The sequence below is a fragment of the Heloderma suspectum genome, chromosome 4, assembly GCF_057233095.1.
Source record: "Heloderma suspectum isolate Gila_16-S chromosome 4, 16-S_ref, whole genome shotgun sequence".
NCBI lineage: Eukaryota > Metazoa > Chordata > Lepidosauria > Squamata > Helodermatidae > Heloderma > Heloderma suspectum.
The window spans coordinates 73,613,817-73,633,817 of NC_139461.1; the positions used below are offsets into that span (position 1 = coordinate 73,613,817).

Below are 20,001 nucleotides of genomic sequence, written 5' to 3' on the forward strand. Positions count from 1 at the left end.
TAAAGCAGGTTGTTTTCCAAATCACTGAATCAGGGTCCGAACCAAATCTTGGGGTTGGTACGCACCTTTAGAGAAAACCCTTAACTAAATATGTTTTCAGACTCTCTCTCTGTGTGTGCAAAACATACACTTCCATACAATCTAAACTGCATGCTTTTTAAGTTTAAGGTCATAAAGGTATTTACATTCATTACTGCCACAATTCAGCGATACTTCACTTCCCAAAGACTAAAATGTTCAAAATTTGTCTCTCCAAATAAACCAGGCAGGATTATGCCAGCATCAGGAGTACCAATAGGTACTCCTTCGCAGGTACCAAAAAATATTAGGGTCCAGTCCTATGCGTCTTCAGTCTAAAGAAAGTCTTGACAGCTCTCATGGCAGCTGGGAGGTCCAGGATGTTTTCTGTCTACACATGCATAGAACTGCACCTTTATTAAACTCTTTTGTTGCTATGAGGAAATGTTGGTCTAAACTGACTGTTAGTAAGTTGTTGATTCCTCCCCCCCACCCTTGGAAAACTGAAACTTTAAAATCAATTAAATATATTTTTTTAAAAAAATCCTTGTTTCAATGAAGAACACAATTTGTATTGGGAAAAGGGGGTCTTTAATTTATATATGCTCCTCTATTTCCATAGCAAGCTTTAGAATGTTTGTTACTGCTGAGTTATAAATATCATTGATAATCCAGTTGAGAATTGTTCCTGCTGAGGTATTATTATTATTGATAATCCAGTTGTATTAGATACAGTGGACACTTAACAATAAGCGTGTATCCAATAAAAAAAGAGGTATAGTTGGAGGCGCAGAGAACAAGATAAATCAATCAATGTAACTTTGGTCAGGACAATGGAAACTACGCTACGTAGGTAGGGACTTCCGTCGGAATGTAGGAGTTATTTAACAAACAACTCCAAACTAAACTGCTTGGGCGCGGGAGGGGAGCCAGGCCGACGTTGCTGAAAGCAGCCAGGGCTTACCTGAACAGTCAGCCCTGGTCGTCAAAGGGAAACCTGAAAGGCTGAGGCAATTACGCGGAGGCCGCGCCTTCCACCTTCGCCCTGCCCGTGTGAACCTCGCTCGCTCCCCGCCCCGTTCGTGGCGAGGCAGCTGGGAAGGGCGTAGAATCGCCAGCAGCGCATCTCCGCTCTACCCAGCGCAGGGGCGGGGTTGGGGCCAAGGGAGTTTCCTGCTCTACACCTTGGCCAAGTATAAAGAAAGCAGGCAAGAAAAAAAAAAAGAGCCCCACTCCTAATTAAAAGTGTTCTCTCAGAAGCGCCGCTGCAAGCTCGCCTCCCTTTGTATTGCCCCACCCTTGCTAGGAGCAAAATCCTCCTGCGGACGGGAGGAGACAGCCGGAGCCGGAGTTAAGGAGGAGAAGAAAAAAAAAAAGGAGACGAAAGGGAGAAAACGAAGTCGCCTCCTCCTGCTGATCCACTACCGCCGCCGCCACCCTTGCAGCTGCTGAGCCGGACGGGGAAGCTCCGCCACACCTGGTCACCGTCGGCAGCAGCTAACCGTTCGAGTCCGGTTAGCCGCGGTTCTCGCCAGTCCCCTCAACCCGTTGAAACATGGCCCCGCTAGGAAGGGCCCGGCCCGGAGGTGGCTTGGGCAGCGCGGCGTGCCTCCGGCTGCTTGTCGGCCTCCTGGTGAGTGGGACCTCGGGAATGGGAGCGCGCCTGAGCGAGCGCGGGAAGGGGCGGCGGCGCGAGAGAGGCGCGTAAAGTTGCCAGAGCTGTAGCTCGAAGCGGACAGGCTGTGCAGCCGGTACTGGCCCAAGCAGGCGCTTGGTAGACTAGCCAAGTTCGGTCGGCAAAGCGCTGGCCTTGTGCGGGCGCGTGTTTCGGGGGGAGTTGCTGTGTTGTGGAAATAGCAATGAACCGACGCTTCTTTGCGGAGGGGGCGGGGGGAATGGAAGGGCTCCTTGACTGCTGGCACACGTTGGAACGCTGTTGTCGTTTTTTTCTTTTGTTTTCTTTTTAAATGTTCTTGCAGTTATAAAAACTGTTCGAAGAGTTTATCTCCTCCCCTTCACACGCGCATACACAGAGGAAAACGGGGAGAAAAATCCGTCGAGATAAGCTGTGAAGCTCTGAGGGGCTTTTTCATAGTGGGAGGGGGACGGTTCTCACTAGGCCCGCGGAATATGGCTTGTGCCCTTAAAGGAGGGAATGAGCGTGTTTGCTCCAAAGTGAAGATCAAGTGACCCCTTGTCTCTAGTTTTGCCTAACGCTGCCACTAATGTTTCGCAGGCGACTGGTGATAAGAGATGATCAGATCGCGGATAGCAATCTGGCCTCCCTTGGCCTGACCTCAGCAGAGCCCCCCCCGTCGCCCCCCCCTTCTGAGTTTCGTTGCTTGGCGAGGTGGGGGTGGGGAATGTACGAGCAAGAGAAGGTGGTGGTTGTATCCAGGTGTGTTTAGGGTAATAGTGATACACTTAAGTTGCCAGAGCACAATGCTATGGAGTTTTGTCTTGGAATGAGAAATGTTCTTTGTTTTTAGGGCACTGCGACACTACGGTATAACGTGGGGCAATCCGTGTGCCTTGAAAGAACTGGCATTTATTTTGCAGTTTTTTTGGGTTTTTTTTGCCATGGCTCCAGTTAACTTGTTTCTTTGATTTCTCCCCCACCCCCCCTGCACCTTTTCAAAAGAAATGTGCTGGATTTGACTTGGCTACATGTCCGCTTTTGTAATCTGCCCAGAGAATGTCTCTTATGGTCATGGACCATATAATAGAGAAGTAAATTCAAGCCAGATGGTTAATCTGTGTGATTTCATTTCAGTAGTAGAATCAGCAAGATGAATGAACTGAAACTTCAAGTGGGGCAAGAATAAGCTCAAGTCTAGATAAGAACAACAGGCTTTGTTCTTGTTACATTCCTCTGTTTTGGGCTGCATTTTTCTGGCCATTTGCGATCAGTGAATGATTGATCTAAGAGCCTAGTTTCTATAGCCAGAGGTTTTTGTGGAACAATAAAGTCATAAGTAAATGTGGGACTTGAGAGAAATGTTAATGTGGTAAAATGTAGTATTGTGAAATAAATGTTTGTGTAATTTTTAGATGGCCACTCCATGTCATTCTTGTAGAAAATAAGTTCTTTAGTATACTGTAAAGTGAGTCATATTTACCTGTTATGAGTTGTCATTCTTAAGCAGGCATCTACCAAGTTAGGGAAGGATGGATAAATTAAGAACCCTTTGTCAAATACAAATTGTATGTTATGAAGGCAAAAGAAAAAAAAGCAATTTTTGGTGTGTGTGTGTGTGTGTGTGATAGAGAGAGAGAGAGAGAGAGAGACTATTTTATTTCCAAAACCAGTAAAGAGTCTTGTAGCATCTCAAAGACTAACAAATGTATTATGGCATAAGCTTTCATGGGCACTCTATTCTCTATTTTTGATATTTTGGTAGATGCTTGTATGCATCTGATGAAGTAGACAGTGTCTGTGAAAATTTACGCGATAATAGATTTGCTAAGTCTTTAAGATGCCACAAGATTCTTTGTTGTTTTTTGCTGCAACAGACTAGTACAGCTTCCCTTCTGGATCTTATTTGAACTGATCCTCAAACACATTTTAATATAAGGATAAACTATAATAGAATACATCCTCTTTTGATCTATATAAAAAGGGGCGATTATGTAACTATATTTTGAGGCTGGAAATTGAACTCATAATCCTTTATGAACAATATGTCTGCTAATATGAAGAGACATTTACTTCTAAGGATTTCTAGATGCCTCTTATTTTAAAAAAATATGCATTAATTTGAAAGAATTTTCCTTTTTCATGATCATCGTAATCTCATGGAAAATAATGGGCTCCCTTTGTTACTGAGATCTTCATAAACCTATAGCACTTTCTCTGGAAGCTCTACATCCAGAGAATGGTGGACAGGCCCCCAGTACACTGAGGGTGCAATCCTTCATTCTGGAATTCAGTTGAATTGGCTTCAATATGACTAATTTGTAGTAGGTTTAATTGTGATTATTGCTTTGTATGAGACATCTCTTCAAATTACCCATGCGGATTGTATTGTCATAGCTGTAATGCCAAGACCATTCTTCATGCAATTAACAATCCTTTGCACCAATCACGAACCCACCTACTTCCATCATAATGCACTGGACTACATAAGAACACAAGACTGCAATGCTTAATTGGAATTTAGATAGGATAGCAATTGTCTTATTCTTAAATTATTACATTTAAATTGGTAATTTTTAAATATATATTCCATTACAGACTATTATCCAAAGTACTTTTGTTAGCAGTCCACTAAAGTATTTTTTGTAAAAATACATTTATTTATTTATTTCATTTCATTTCATTTCTGTACCACCCAATAGCTGAAGCTCTCTTAAATTCACTTCCTAGTCACTTGGAGTGCTTCTAATATGTGGTTCTGTTGGTTCTCTCTCTCCTTCCCACCCCACACACACATCAAATCCCCTTCCTAGTTCCCTGTCAGTGATTACTGTATAGAGAAGTCAGCAGCAGATGAATTTGGACACCCTGGGATTGAGTGTTTGTATTGAAAACCCTACAGGTGCGATTACATTTATCCAGTAGTCTCCCTCCTCACCTTTTGGCTAAGCTGCTAGAATGTTACAGTTGGCTATTTACATTTGGCCTTATGGACCTAATCCAATGTGATGCCTTAGCTGCCAGTGATTTGGAGACTTGCAGGTTTCCTGCTGAGGGTTCTTGGCACATTCTGTGTGGAGAGGATCCATGAGAGTAATGGATGTTTTACAGTTCACATGGTGTGGTGCTAAGTGGCAGACTGGGGGGGGGGGGTTTCAGCAGGAGAAAATCTTCCCCTTAGGCTGGCAAGCTGGCTTTCTCTTAAGCAATGGTCCACTGAAGTGGCTGTAGATCAGTGATTTCAGTAGTGCTAAGGAATCCTTTTCTGATTAGGTGAAATCCCCACTTGAAAAGCATGACTTGCTGAAAGATACATTTAGTAATACCAAACCTTTAGTAGCACTAGAAAAGCAGAAGGTACTGATGTCACAATAAGACAAGAAAAAAATGGGCTTTGAAAATCTCATTCTGTGGGGGAGGTGTCTGCCAGTCATGATTTTCAGGATACTGAAGAAATAGGTAATGCACAGATCCATCCTACTACTTACCAACAAGTCAAGTGCTGCTATTAATGAGACTGTGATGCCATCTCCATAAAAGGCAATGTTTTCCAGTGGAGTTGTCCTGGTATGTTGGCTCAAGTTGATGTAAAATCACTGTTTGCCACTTTGCTATTTGCTTTCAGGAAACTTACAACACAGTATTATTTTAACATATTGAAATACATTCCTAATGAGGGTCCTTTGCCTGGAAGGTTGATATTCTGCACCCATTTCAGTGACTACACTCTTGCAGGCAATGGCAGCCTGGGTGGCCTCCGTGATCTAATCACTCTTTATTCTACTGATATTCCTTCAAGGGAGCTTACTGAAAAGACCTCCCTGGAAAACCTGTTAGAGCAGCTGCAACTGCTAGTTTTGTTCCTTCATTACTGAAATGGTCATGTCCAATCTAGAGGACCAGCTGACTCACTCAAAGAAGGCATATTATGGAGGCAAATTATTCCACCATATCTGGAATTATTAGAGCCCACTAGCCTCAGAAATGTTTGGAGTGAAATTCTTGAAATACTGAATACTGTGCATCTCATCTGACACCACCTTATATCATGGAAAGGATGTTACAGACCTTCTTATGTCTCTCGCTGTTAACGACCAAGCTGAATTATTGCCTGTCAGACTTAAGAAGCTTCCACTATTTGTGTATATCTCATTGACAACAGTCAGGCAGCTCTTCTCATTAAGTATGGCACCACACTTATCTGGTAATGTGGCTGCAGTGCCAGACAATATCTGTTATGTTGGGACAACTGCCCCAAGATGTACATCTGCTGACCCTCTGTAACTGTCTCTAGTAAGGCCTCATGTTTCCAGATTTGTGGCAAACTATCATCACAGTATCTACTTTGAAGCCTGGATTGGATTTTAAGAATCCAGTTTACCAGCCCATTGTTTTAATATGTTGTGTCTGCAACGTTCTGAAATGCTTGTTCAGTGCTCACCTAGTCTTTTACCTTGCATTTAATAACCTACTGACAAAAAACAATGAATCTACTTTCTACAAATATCAACTTATTATTGATCACTTGATTCAGTTGGGAACTGGTTCACAAAGTCTTTCTGAGAACAGAACATCTGATAGTTTTTGTATGTTAAACTTTCAAAAGGCATATGCAATATGGGCTCTTCAGAGACCTTTATAGAATTTTGGATTAAGAGGCATTTTCATACAGGACTTTATGTGGAACTGTACATTTCAGGTTTACATTAGCCCTGTTCGGGTGTTCAACTTACTGGGTAGGCAAACATGAGCACCGGACGTGGGCCATGCTGATCAGCCCCTCCCACTGATGCCATTTCACTGAATTCAAACATCTGTAGATGGGAGGGGGAGGCTTCATGTGAGATGCAGCCCCATTAGCATGTCTCTGCATGGATGTGCAGCGTTGGGGCAGAGCTATACCACACTGCTCCCAGCTCTTTTGTACACCTATCTGATAAGTTGGCTATTGGCTCCACTTGTTCCAAATATTCTGAGAGGGAGGATGGTGCCCCTCACGGTAATATTCTCAGTGTGATTCTTTTCTCTGTAAAGATTAACAACATTGCTATCTCACTGGGAGCAGGCCACTGTTGTATGCTGCAAATCTACAGTATGTTGGTCTGTTCCAAGCTGGATGATGGCTTTGCAATTCTGTAAAGCCATTTATCAGGAGACAGCTGCTTGAGACATAATCTTGTGCATGTAACAGTGCAACATGATGTAGATACTGTTGCACCATAACATCTCGTTTTCATTTCTCATATCAATATCGTTATGCATTAGGGGGGTTCACATGACACCCCCATTCATTAAAGGAATGTGTGAGAGGGTCTTGGGGTCACCCTGAAAAGCTTTGTACCCCCCCATGACCATGATGGAAATGCTTCCCCACCATCCATGGACAGTGTGGGAAAGGGCTCTCCATGCATACTGTTACATGTGCATAGAGCTCCTTCATGCAGGTGGGGACCTGACTGAGCCAGAGTCTCTCTTGTGTGGAGAATCATTTGGAGCTCATGGTTGATGGGGAAGCTTTATGTAAGCCCTGCCAACATTATTTAGGGCCAATCATCCATTCTTAAACACTGGGGGAGCTTGGACATGGGATGCTTATATTCCTTAATATGACTGAAATTATGGAAAAACTAATCTACAAATAAAAGTTATATGAGTATACTAGATCTGCACCTGTTGATTGTAGCTTTGTACGTATAAACATAACCAAAATGTAACTTTCATTCTTTTTCCTGCAGATACTAAATTTACTTTGTGAAGCTTGCAAGAAAGTAACTTTTAATGTGCCTTCCGAACTAGGGGCAGGGACATTAATTGGCAGAGGTGAGACATTGAAAGAATACCTTTCAGACAAATCGCTAGAGCATAGATGGGCAACATGTGGCCCACAGGCTGTATGCACCCCCCGGCCTTGTTTAATTCCCCTTCCACTGTTGCTGCTGAATTTGCTGCCAAAATTTGGCAACATGGCAGCAAAAAGGGGCCATTTTAAAGAAAATGGGCCTTTTTTGCTGCAGCCCACCACATTTTAGTGACACATTTGGCAGCATGGCAGGGGTTTGATCCCTGGTGGCTGGGTGAGAGGAATTGGGATCTGGACCCTCGGATGTTGCCCACCCCTGCACTAGAACCTCTTCTCTGTTGTTTTTACAGTGATGTCTTTCATTTTTGTTTTTTGTTTTTGTCTTTTTGCTATGTTAATATTGTATATTTATGCATGCATATTTATTTGGAAGTAAGCCCCACTGTTCAACATGGCTGACACCAAGCTACGGAGCATAAGCCTGAAGTCCAAGGCTGCACTCCTCAATACACTTACTAGGGATTTGGCTGCATTGAATACAGCAGGAAGTTGTTCAGAATGCATAAGATGGTGAAGTTAGTTTCTTAAGTGTGGGGAAATAAGTTTATTTCAATAATGATACTAAACAAAACATGCCACTTAAGAACAGGTCAGCTGTAGCCAACAAAACTACCAAAAACGTGGTTTTTTTTTTAATTTTGAGGGCCTCATTCTCATCAGTGACCAGATTTATTATTTGTTTGCTCTTAGTTAGATTAGTAGCCTGCACCATTCTGAGGGCTCTGGGTGGATAACATTAGGTTTATTAGATTGGCACTTGAGTATCTAGATGACTTCAAAATAAATGAGGCTTTAGTTATTTATGTGCAGTCAAGCAAAAGTGGATCATGTGCAGTCAAGCAAAAGTGAATCTGTGCACTCCCCCACCCCATTTTCCCCCCCTTACAAGTAGGTTGATTTTAGCCACATTACTTTGGGGAATGGTCAGCAGCATATAATTCAGTGAATAGGCCTGTAAAATGTTTTACCCAGATACCTAAATATATGGCTTGTATCCAGTGGTGTCTCTCTGCCATCAGAACAGACACTGCTAGCACACTGAATTACCTGTCATCCCTGCACCTGCCCAAACACCTCCAAATCTGCTCCTGAGGGCTGGGGGAGTCATCTGGAGAAGATGTGGGAGGTAGAAGATGTGCAGAGGGCTGAAGAAGGGAAGGAAAGCTGCTTGTGTAACATTGGTTTTAGCCCCCTGTCACTCAGTTTCGAAGTATGTTTAAAGCAAGCTTAACTGACTACTAAACATATGAAAATGGAAAACTGGATAACTTGAATGTATGATCCCATCCTAAGACATGTCACTGAATACGTTGTTAGGAAGAGGGGGCAGATGCGGTGTCACCTCCAGTCCAATGTCACAAGTTATGCAGAGACTTCAGTCATTGCAGGAATATACATGTTCATTCTTGCACGTTTAGCTTGCAATTTTATGCATGTAAAAGACAGAAGAAAGTCCCACAACTCTCACTGGCTGGGGAATGCTGGGAGTTGTACTTCTTTCTAAACAACACGTAATTAAGATTTTAGGAAGCAAAATTAGGAATTATTCTTTGCTACTTAGTTTCTTTCTTTATAGTTTTTCCTTTTTTTAATACAGTAAATCTGGAACAGTGCCTTAGGAATTCTGACGTGATCAGTTCAAGTGATCCTGATTTCATAGTTCTACAAGATGGTTCTATATTCACAGCAAAGGCTGTTTCTTTGTCTTCTGAGAAGAAAACGTTTACCATATTGCTTAAGAATTTGCAGGATCCTCAACTAAAGAAAATACATGTCAATTTGCTATCACAACCCAAAAAGGTAAATTACATTCATTTATATTAAGATGTTTTATATATACCAATGTACATTTCAGTTATCTTCCTCAGTAGGCAAATCTAGCTGTTAACTGATGTCATGGATGTTGTCATTTGAACCACTATCATTGCCTTCCTAGTTCAGATGAAAATGTATATAGGATACTTGTGTTTAAGCCAGTTTAATCCCAATGTCTTCGCAGGGACCACCACACCAACCTACATCTAGGTAGTGAGTTTGGAACCAGGTGTTATTGGAACTAGAAGCCACGTGGTTGCCGCTAAAAGCAGCAACCTCATCCCCTCTTGTTAGTAAAACAAAATGCTTGACATGACACAACTGCAATGTGAGTTTCCTTGCCCCTGCAAGCAACAGCCGATGAAATGGAGTGGGAGCAAGGGAACTTGCACAAGGAGCAGGAAACCCTGCAGTGTGCTGATGTCATGTTTAGTACTATAAAACACATGAGGTAAATAGATGGGAGAGGAGGAAGAGGTATGATTCTGCTGCTTTTGACAGCAGTCGTGCAGCTCCAGTTATGTCTAGTTCTGCTTATAGCATGTAACTGTAGTGCTTACATGAGGTAGAGATGAAGGGTTAATCTCTTTCCAATTAAAACTGGTGTAGCAAATAAGGAATCATGTTTTAATTAAAGACATTAAAATTCAAGGGTGGGAAACCATATTTGGGGCAGTGAGAAACCTAATGGGCATAGGAGAATGAAAATGTTAAAACAGTTGCACAGAGCAGAGGAATTTAAAAGCCACTTTACAAAATGTCATGGCAATTCAAAGAGAAAAATCAGGTGGATTCCGTGGCTCTGATAGAGAGGAAGCTCCCACTGGCAGAAAGTGAGGAGGGAAGTAGTGTTCGATGATTTCCCCTGCACTACCCTCAGAGCTGTTCCAGAAGGTTCCTTGAGTTTCCAGAGCAGATTTTTTTTTTTGCGGGGGCATAAGGTCAAATCAGTCCATCCTAAAGGAAATCAACCCTGACTACTCATTGGAAGGACAGATACTGAAGCTGAAGCTCCAATATTTTGGCCACCTAATGCGAAGAGAAAACTCTCTGGAAAAGACCCTGATGCTGGGAAAGACTGAAGGCAAAAGGAGAAGGGGACGGCAGAGGATGAGTTGGCTAGATCGCATCACCGATGCAATGAATATGATCTTGAGCACACTTGGGGAGAGAGCGCAGGACAGGAAGGCCTGGCGTGCTATGGTCCATGGGGTCAGGAAGAGTCGGACACGACTGAACGACTGAACAACAACAACAACAAAGGCACTGTAGGGGGAAGGGGAAATTGGCCAAAGTCACCTCCCCCACCTTTCCACCAGTGGGAGCCTCTCCTGGATCAGAGCCCCTGATTAAATGCTGGAGAAAGCTGACAGGAAAAATAAATTGTATGAGAGAGGGAAAAATAGGGAATATACATATTACTAGTATATTACTAATGTTAGTTTTGTTTGTTTTTGTCTCCTAAACTCAGACACACAGAACAGGAGAGACTGTTCTGAGACGAACTAAGCGAAGATGGGCTCCTGTTCCAACCACTATAATGGAAAACTCACTGGGGGGCTTCCCAATGCAAATTCAACAGGTAACTTTTAATGAGCCAGGCAAATTATATGAAAAGGTTCTTTTCTATATTACCTGTAGAACATATGCTTTATGAACAAGATAAGCAGGAGAAAACCTATGTAAGCTATTAGCTTAGGAAAATAGCTGTGACTTTTGAGTGGCTTTGGGCATGAATGAACAAATTCAGCTAGGTCAATGTGTTATCAGTTATACATCAGTCTGGCAGCATTTTTTTCATCAGGCCCAAAGAGGATCTTGCATAGGAAAGCTGTGCAGTCTGTTGCTGTGTGTATAATGTGCTCACCTTTCTTACTCAAGACCAATTTCAGATGTGGAACTGACCTCACACATCAAAAGGCACCCAGTCTGTGACAATTCGATAAGATTCTACAGTCTAACCACTTAATATTTCCTCATAGTATTTCAGCTACTTCCATATTGGATAGCGACATTAATTGAGCTGATCATAGGTGAATATATCGCAGAAAATCATTTATTGAAAGTAGGGCTAGATTCCTGCATGTTGGCTTCTGTCCTTTGAGATTCACTGATGTATAGCTTGCAATGAATTTTTAGCACCAGTCCATTTCTCAAGTAACAATGGAGCAAGAGTAGTATGTTAACTTGGTTTACTAACACTTTCTCTAGGGAGCTGAGTAGAACAGATCTAAATGTAATTGAGTCATCCATTAACCTAGCTGTCTGTGCAGCTATAAGCAGAATTAGTACAGTGATTTAATACAATTCAGTTCAAATAATGCTAAAGGGATAGATCTGGACTGCTTATTGTCATAGAATAAAAGAAATGCTAGCCACAGAACACACTTTAGCATTGTAATATTTGACCAAGTTTACATTATGATCAAGAAAATTATCATAGTACTACTCAGATATATCTTCTTGCTTCTGCTGTCTCAGTTAAATAAAACACTGTCTCTGAAACAGCTAACAAAACAGCTCAAACAGCCCTTGAGTTGAGGTGATACCAAGTGTTGCTCCCATGCTAGCCACAAACCTCATTTTCTGATTCATAATATTGAGATACGACAGAACTGGGAATTATTGTACGCTATCCTTGCACTCTGGAATAGAACAGAATGGGATTTGCAGTCTGTCTAATATACATCTGTTTCTATATCTCTACATGCGCGCGCATGCACACACACACACACACACACACACACTGCATGCTGGGATCTCTAGAAGTAAATAAATAAAATAGGTTTATTTTCTAGAAATAAAACAGGTTTTTTGTCAGGGTGTCTTTGGCTGCAGATGTATGCTAAACAACTAGGGATGTACGAAAGTCATTTACCTTTTCGCGGATTCTGTTCATGGTAGGGGGGAGGCGTTCTGTCCCTCCCCCCGGAATCCTCGACGGGGGGAGGGCGATCCGGTCCTCCCCCCCCCCGGAATCCTCGACGGCCGGCTGTGCTCTGCGGCAGCTCCACGGAGTAGCCGGCCAGGCCAAGGCCAGGGCTGTCTGCAGCTGGATTTCTGGCCGTGGAGGGCTCTGGGTAAAACAAACAAACAAACATGCGTACTCAAATGGCGGCGGCTATGGCCACCGCCATTTGCGTTCCTTATTTTTTGCCGTCTTAGTCTACGTCAGTATTTACATAGACTAAGATGAAGAAAAGAAAGGGGAACGCAAATAGCGTAGCGGGAGCTATTTGCATTCCCCTTTCCTTTCTTCGTCTTAGTCTACGTAAATATTGACATAGACTAAGACGGCGAAAAATAAGGAATGCAAATGGCGGCAGCTGTAGCTGCCGCAATTTGCGTATGTGTGTTTTTTTTTAAAACCCAGATGTGATAGGCTACGTAAGTCTTTATGTAGCCTATCATGTCTATGGGGGGGAAAAAAGAAAAAGACCAGACTGCAAATGGCGGCGGCGGCAGCTGGTCAGAAGACCAGCCACCGCCGCTGGAGTCGCCGCCATCCGGAACATCCACCCCAGGTAAGTCTCATCCCGGGGGGGATCCGCGGGGGGGGGGGTGTGGCAGGCCGTTCCGCGATGGATTTCGGGGGGGCTGAATGCACTGGCATTTGGCCTCACCGAGATCCATCACGGAATTCTCTGACATCATCCCTATAAACAACTGCTTTCCTGCCAGTCCCCATTGGCATTTAGCGAAGGATTGACAGCACAGCTAGCAAGCATACAAAGTGTCCCAATAGAATCTGTAGTACTTACTTTGTGTGTGTGTCCTTTTTTTTTGTTTTTCCCAATTGAATTAGAATACAGCATTGGCCACCAGTATGTTTTTTAGTGGCATTCATATACCAACAAGTAGATTTGACAAAACAATATTAGTCAATAAGTTACTACAGAGTTAATTCTACCAGATGAAGTGATTCTAAGCAAAAATTAGCTCCATCCAAGCAAATAGGGCTTGCTTGCAAGTTGGATCTGCCATGGGTACTTGTAAGCCTCCAAGTTCAGAGGCTTACAAGTATCCAGTGCAGAGCGGGAGGCGCATTGTGCTGGGGATGGCCGGGCTTAGCTCGGATCCCTGCATTCCCAGTCTCCACCCCTCCCCATCCATCAACATATCCCCTTTTACCCCTGTACGAAGTCGCATTTGTAAGTTCATAGAAGCAGCCGGCATGGTTCTCTCTGCCCTGGCTGTGTGGGGCTGGGGGAATGGGATGGGAGCTGATAGTTTTTAAAAAGGGGAGCTTGTTTTTTAAAATTTGTATTTTCCCAAGTTATCAAAGTAAACTAATATGGGCTAATGTGAGCCCATTGTGCTAACCATAGCGTAGGCTCGTTTGGATAGATTCTGTTCTCAGGAGGTTTGGGAAATTGGGTTTGAATGACATAGAGTTTGGAAGGGAGCAGCTGAGGTTGGCTAAAGTGAAACTACCTGGCGAAGACAGAATATTTTTGAGGAGTACTGCTGAGACAACACTTTTACACAATCACAGCATGTAATATTTAATATAGCACTATATTAGCTACAATGCCCTTCCACATGGCCAAGGGTGTATCTAGTCACACATATGAACCATTCAGTGAAGATCCTTGGAAGCTTCAAATAAGCTTGTGGTTTGCAGGTTCAGTCAGTTTTCTTATTACTTATTGATCTTGGTGTGATTACCTGATGGAATATGATGGGGCTTTTAATGTCAGCTGTTTTTATCAGGTCCTGGTATTTTATTGTAGTTTTTTACTGGTTTTAAATTGTTTTTAAGTTTTGTATGTTAAAGATATTATCTTATGTTTTTATTATGTTGTATTTTGGGGGGTCGTAATTTCTGTGAACCACCCAGAGAGGTTTGGCTGTTGGGTGGTATAGCAACGAATATAAATGAAAACAAAATGAGCTTGGACTCCTGGGTCTATGGTCAGAGTGGTGTCTCTGGCCTCAGATCCAGGAATCTGGAATATTCTATGTCCCCCAGGATTGCTTCCTCCATGGGGTTATGATCACAGCCCAAACAATGTGTTCAGAATTTCTCTAATGTATATACTATGTATAATTTTAATGCCCAGGTATTTTCCATGTTTTATGAAGTCTGAACTAATTTTGATACTAGAAAATTAGAGACAGATTTATACTTCAGTTCTGAGATAAAGGATGCAAAGTGATAATGATTTTCTTTTGTTTCATACATTATTCTTTTTATATAGCTCTTCTCTGATACAGCTCAAAAGTATAACATCACCTATTCTATAAGTGGCCCTGGCGTTGATGAACCACCACTAAACTATTTTTTCATTCAGAAAGAAACGGGAAATCTATTTGTTAATAACGCAATAGATCGGGAAGAATATTCAGAATTTCAGGTACAAGTGCTAACTTGGTCAATTAAAAAAATTATAATGTGCAGTTCAATACATTATTATAATTTCTGTTCACTATTCATGGAAACTGTTTTTAACAATATATCAACAGTTTTTGTTATTTTTTTAACCTTGAATATATGAATCAGAAAACAACTGAAAGTACTTCCTCTCTTTTCTACAGATAATTTGCCATGCAAGGACACTAGATGGCTATTCTCCAGAAAAACCACTTGTACATTTGATCAAAATAGAGGATGACAACGATAACCCCCCAATTTTTAACCCAGATACTGTTGTTTTTAATATTGTTGAAAGCAGCAGAGTTGGTAAGCAAATATATCATTCAAGAAGGCCTTTCAATTAGTTTTATACAATGTTAAGAACTTTAGGCTACAATTCTATACTCACTTATCTGGGAGTAAGCCCCATTGAATTTAGTGGGACTTATTTCTGAGTAGATATTGCCTTGTCAGTCCTCTTGTTGGACTGGTGTTTGGCTGAGGTTAAGCCATTGTTGGGTAATTCTGATTTCTTTAGGTATATAGTGTTGGGTTTTTAAAGTATTGACTGCTCCATCACCTTGGAATGGCAGGTTGGAAAACTGACAAATATATATATAATTACACTAATTTTGTATTATTTTAGGGCTGTGTATTTGTCTCAGATGAAGCATGGGTCTGAGGCAAATATCCCTTCCTTGGGAGTATTTGGACTGTCTCAGTATCTGAGGTGACTGTGAGCTGAGCTGGTCAGGGGTGAAGTGGCCTGGCTCCAAGGCTTTGAAACTACATTGGAGTCTTGGTAGTTTTTTGTTGTTGGATACCTTTGTTGGAGACATTTTTGGACCTCCTTCAAGCTCTCCATAAATGGAAGTTGTCAGGCAGAGAGAAGGGGTGAGGCAGAGGAGAAGGGCATTTTGTGACTGACAGTTCCAGCTTCCAGTTAGCGTGTGTCTTTACCAGAGATTTCCTTGTGTTCCAATCAGTGCTTTTGGGAGGGACTTTGACACAATTCTGTACCCAGTTACCACTGGGAGTAAACACCTCTGAACTCAATGGGATCTATTTCTGAGTAGGCATGGATAGGGTTGTGACTGGTGTAAATTGAACAAAGATATATATACTATATTTTATTCATAACTCTCTAAGCAAGGCTCTGTAATTTTCAGCTGGCTTTATTGGCTGAGCCAAAAAAATCTTAGTCCGGAGGCCCCTTGTTTGGGCAAGCCACCCTAGGCCGTTTCCTCCAGAAGCCAGTGCAGGGTGAATGGCCGGTTGGGAGTCAGGACTCTCTACTTGCAAACCATGTGCTGTACTACTGAACTATGTCCCCTCCCCATCATGGTTTCGAAAACTTTCTGATTAGAATATTAAATTTTCATGCAGATTCATCTCTATGGAACATTTTCTTGATGTGAATAGTCTATATTTGCATTGTCCTTTTATGTTTAAAGGCACTGTAGTATTGTAAAAATATACCTAGTTTGAAGAGTGAGAGACTTGCTTTCATTAAGTACCAGCAAATGGACCTGGCTTTGCACAGGTTGGAACAGCCCTTAGCTTGATATAGTGAAGCCTTAAAGCAAAGCTGTGCAGCTGTCAGAGTTGGACAGATTGTACACACACCATCAGAATGAATCCATGGCTGCTGGCACCTCTAGCATGGCCTATGCTATGGAATGTGAGAAAAACATCACACTTACTGCCATTTTTAAGCAGGTTATTTTGTTAGGAATCTCTTTGATATGAAATGTGTTGATACAGTACTCAGAATTTTACGGAATGTTAATAGTCCAAGGTGCTATTCACTGCTGTACAACCTCTGTTCTTTTCAGCCGGTCTGGTGTTAGCCCTAATGGAATGAACAGAGGTTTTGTTGCACCAGTACCCCGTGGATTGTGATCATAGGTTTACTAAGGCCATAGCAAATAATTCTGTATTGTTTTCTTTTCAAATATTCTAGGCATATCAGCTTGTCTTGTTTATATGCAACAGGCTAGATTTAGGCTGGATGTTCAATAATTTGAGGAGTATGTTATAGAGGAATGTTAAAAATGTAATGACGATTTGTATATGCAGGCACTGTTATTGGATACATGATTGCAACAGACAGAGATGAACCTGGTACATTGCACACAGAACTGAGATACAGAATTGTGGGCCAGGATCCTGTACCTATTCGAGGTGGCAGTACATTTAATATAAATCCAGTTTCAGCTTGTATTACTTTGGCATCCCCAACCTTGGATAGAGAGGTAATTCTTATTAAAAAAATCTAATGTTGTAGTCATCTAGTATTGTGTCTATCTAGTATTGTGTCTATCGGTGGATCAGAATGGTGAGGGTGGGGTAGTGGACACATGAATATATGGGGAAAAACAAGAGAGGTATCTTTTCAGCAGCAGGAGTATACCAGCAAAAAGAAGAAAGTTGCAGTACTTCTAGTCTGTAAACTCTGTGTCCTACCCTTTTGGGCTATCACTCTTCCTCAGAGGCAATTTGTAGATGTTCTATACAATTTGGAGTACTGTAATATACTCTGCATGGAGCTGCCTTTGAAAAGCAGTTGAAGCTTCGGCTGATCTACAAAATGGGAGCCAGATTATTGACTGGGCCTGGTTATAGGGAGTGTGTGATTCACTTCTTACAACAGCTTCACTGGCTAGAATTCTGTTTTCAGGCACAATTCAAAGGGCTGGTTATGCCCTAGAAAGCCCTACACAACTCAGGACCAGGCTGTATGAAAGACTGTATTCTCCCATACAAGCTTGTCCAGTTTTAAGATCTTCAGGGATGCCGTTCTCCCTCTCCTGCCACCATTGGAAACACACCTGGCAAGAGAGGGCCATTTAGGTGGCTTTTCCCAGGCTCCAGAACTCCCTGACAAGGGAGGCTTGTCAGGCTTGTTCCATCTTTGTTGTTCTTCCACCAGCAGCCCAGCATTTTTATTCAGACAGGCGTTTGGCTTTTAAGCTGTTTGCTGAAGTAGGTTTTAACTGGTGGGTGCTGTTTTAATTTATTTTGTATTGATAAGTTTTTAACTCATTTTTATGTTCTAATCATAATTTTGTACTCTATCTTAGATTTAATGTTGTTGGCTGCCTTGTGTGCGATTTGTAGTGGAAAGGCAGGAAATCAATCAATTAATTAATTAAATATGAATCAGCCCATTCAGCCAAGCAAAGATTGGCACAGAATTTCCAGAAGAAATAATTTATAGCAACTTCCACTGTGTGGAGAGGGAGAAGCAAGGCTGTGCCTGGTCCTTATGGTAAAAGGACCAGGCACAACACTGCTGCTTGCTCATCCTGCAAGATCAGCATCCTAGGATCCTGCAATATATACAGTCCATTTCTAAAGGGAGGTAGTGCCTGGTATGGTGCTACTTGTATGGATGCAGTGAGTATGCAGACACATGCCTTCTCTCATCTATTGGTCAGGGTTTTAGTGTGTGTGTGTGTGCGTGCACATGCGCACCCTAGAGAAATGTGTGTGTGCAGTGCACAATAGCTTAATATGACTGACAGTTGGAAGATAAACATGCATTTATTCATATATGGTGTTTTTTTTTCTTGAACATTGCTTTCTTCAGGGCACTGAAGTTACAAAGACAGGTCAAAAGATGAAGAGCTCAGTGAAGGATTCTTGCAAATGCGTGGTAGGGGAGTCAGTCGCTAGACACTAGGACAGAACTGATGAATCCATGGTGGTTCATGAAAGGCTATGGAGAAGTGCATTTGGTGAAGTGCTGCTGGGCTGAAACCATGTGCCATGCTTGCAACCAGGTGGCTCCCTTACTTCATCACTGAGTTTCTAAGCTGAAGATAGAAAGTGTGCCTAAGGCTCCTATCCAAATTCTGATAGGGACTCAGTAGAGAGGAATGAGCTAGAGAGGACAAGATTACCATTACTTTCCAAAACCCTTAGTTTGAGGCCACAATTGTAAGGGGAGTAAATGTGATAGATAACTAGAATGGACTCAATATGTGTTGTAAGCAAACATCTCTCCAACCAAGCCAAAGCTTCATGTTCTTGTGCACATGCATGGACACACATATATACATAGGTTTCTAAGAGTCCAGGTCTCTGCTTTCTGTCAAGGGACAAAAAGCAGCCCCAACCATTCCTGATCAGCAGGAGTTATTCAAAGAAGCAGACTTGTCTGAACGAGTTAGAAAATACTAATACAGATTTTGTGTTAGTTCATATAGTGTTAGAATGTTCAAAGTGCTTTACATAGCTTATCTCCGTAATCCTTGCAGTCTTATAAAGTAATTCAGTAGTATTATTCTTGTATTGTGGATGAGGGTGGGTGAGAAATGGTGGCTTCGCTAAGGCCACCTGATAGGTTTATGTCCAAGACAAGATCTGAACTTTCACCTCCTGGTTCACAGCTGACACTATTAGGATAAGGACAAATGCTATATTAAAAGCGGACTGATTCTTCAGGTGCTGTGAGCCCACTTTTCCAATGAATGAATAGCTAGGCATACCAGTGAAAAAGGGGCTAGTTCAAACTATCAGTGTTGAGCATCTTCACTCGGTCGTTTCTTCCCATGCTACCATGTCTGTTGCTTTTGAAGCTATAAGCTCAAGTGTTTTGTAGTGAGGAAAAGAGGTAGTTTCTCTCCTCGAAGCAGGTCTTTTCCTTGAAATGCAGGGCTGCTCAGCAGCTAGGGAGAGGGTCCGCACCACCGGCAAGGAGGCAAGTGAATTTATGGAAAGCTGCATAAGTGGCCTTAAAAGCATTTGTTTAGTTGGCATAGAAAACAATATAACTTCAATGAGTCACTAACAAAAGGATCTTGTGGTCCGTTGGTCTTTTTTCATTACTCTCTTTATAAGCATGAATGATGTTCATATACTGTTTCTTATGCTCTCTTTCAGGTTGTAGACAGACATGTGCTATACATAGAAGCAAGAGATATGGCAGGTCAGAGCTTTGGTTTGTGCAATACTGGAACAGCTGTAATTCAAATTGAAGATTCAAATGATCATGCACCCATGTGTGAACATGGCATGGTATGTCTGCCATTTTGAAACTTGATATAACATTTACATTTTTGAACATGTATTATTTGCTTTCAATTTTATTGGTGTTCCCATGAATTTCATAATTCTGTGTCCAAGCCTACAGCCTGTAACTCTAATCTGGTTACATCAGCTTTAACAAGAACAGAGGTATTTCCCTACCAGGCCATTTGCTCTCTTACAATCTTTTACTCTCTGCTGGAAAGACAGAGGCAAATACATATGTCAGGAATTGATATATTAATATGATGATTGAATTATACAGTGCCTTGCATAATTATTCAC

The 20,001-nt window shown here is 41.9% G+C and overlaps 1 protein-coding gene across 2 annotated transcripts in view; it reads left to right on the plus strand.

The window, feature by feature from the left end:
• The first annotated feature begins 1,100 nt into the window (after window positions 1–1,100).
• LOC146347024 (desmocollin-2-like) overlaps window positions 1,101–20,001 on the plus strand; it is a 38,226-nt gene continuing 19,325 nt past the window's right edge. For both annotated transcript variants that reach the window (XM_084849633.1, XM_084849632.1), the window contains exons 1-8: window positions 1,101–1,651; window positions 7,390–7,474; window positions 9,112–9,314; window positions 10,801–10,911; window positions 14,531–14,686; window positions 14,868–15,012; window positions 16,765–16,940; window positions 19,573–19,707. In XM_084849633.1, the coding sequence (XP_084705759.1) occupies window positions 1,574–1,651; window positions 7,390–7,474; window positions 9,112–9,314; window positions 10,801–10,911; window positions 14,531–14,686; window positions 14,868–15,012; window positions 16,765–16,940; window positions 19,573–19,707 (1,089 nt within the window). In that variant the 5' untranslated portion in view covers window positions 1,101–1,573. The remainder of the gene's footprint in view (window positions 1,652–7,389; window positions 7,475–9,111; window positions 9,315–10,800; window positions 10,912–14,530; window positions 14,687–14,867; window positions 15,013–16,764; window positions 16,941–19,572; window positions 19,708–20,001) is intronic.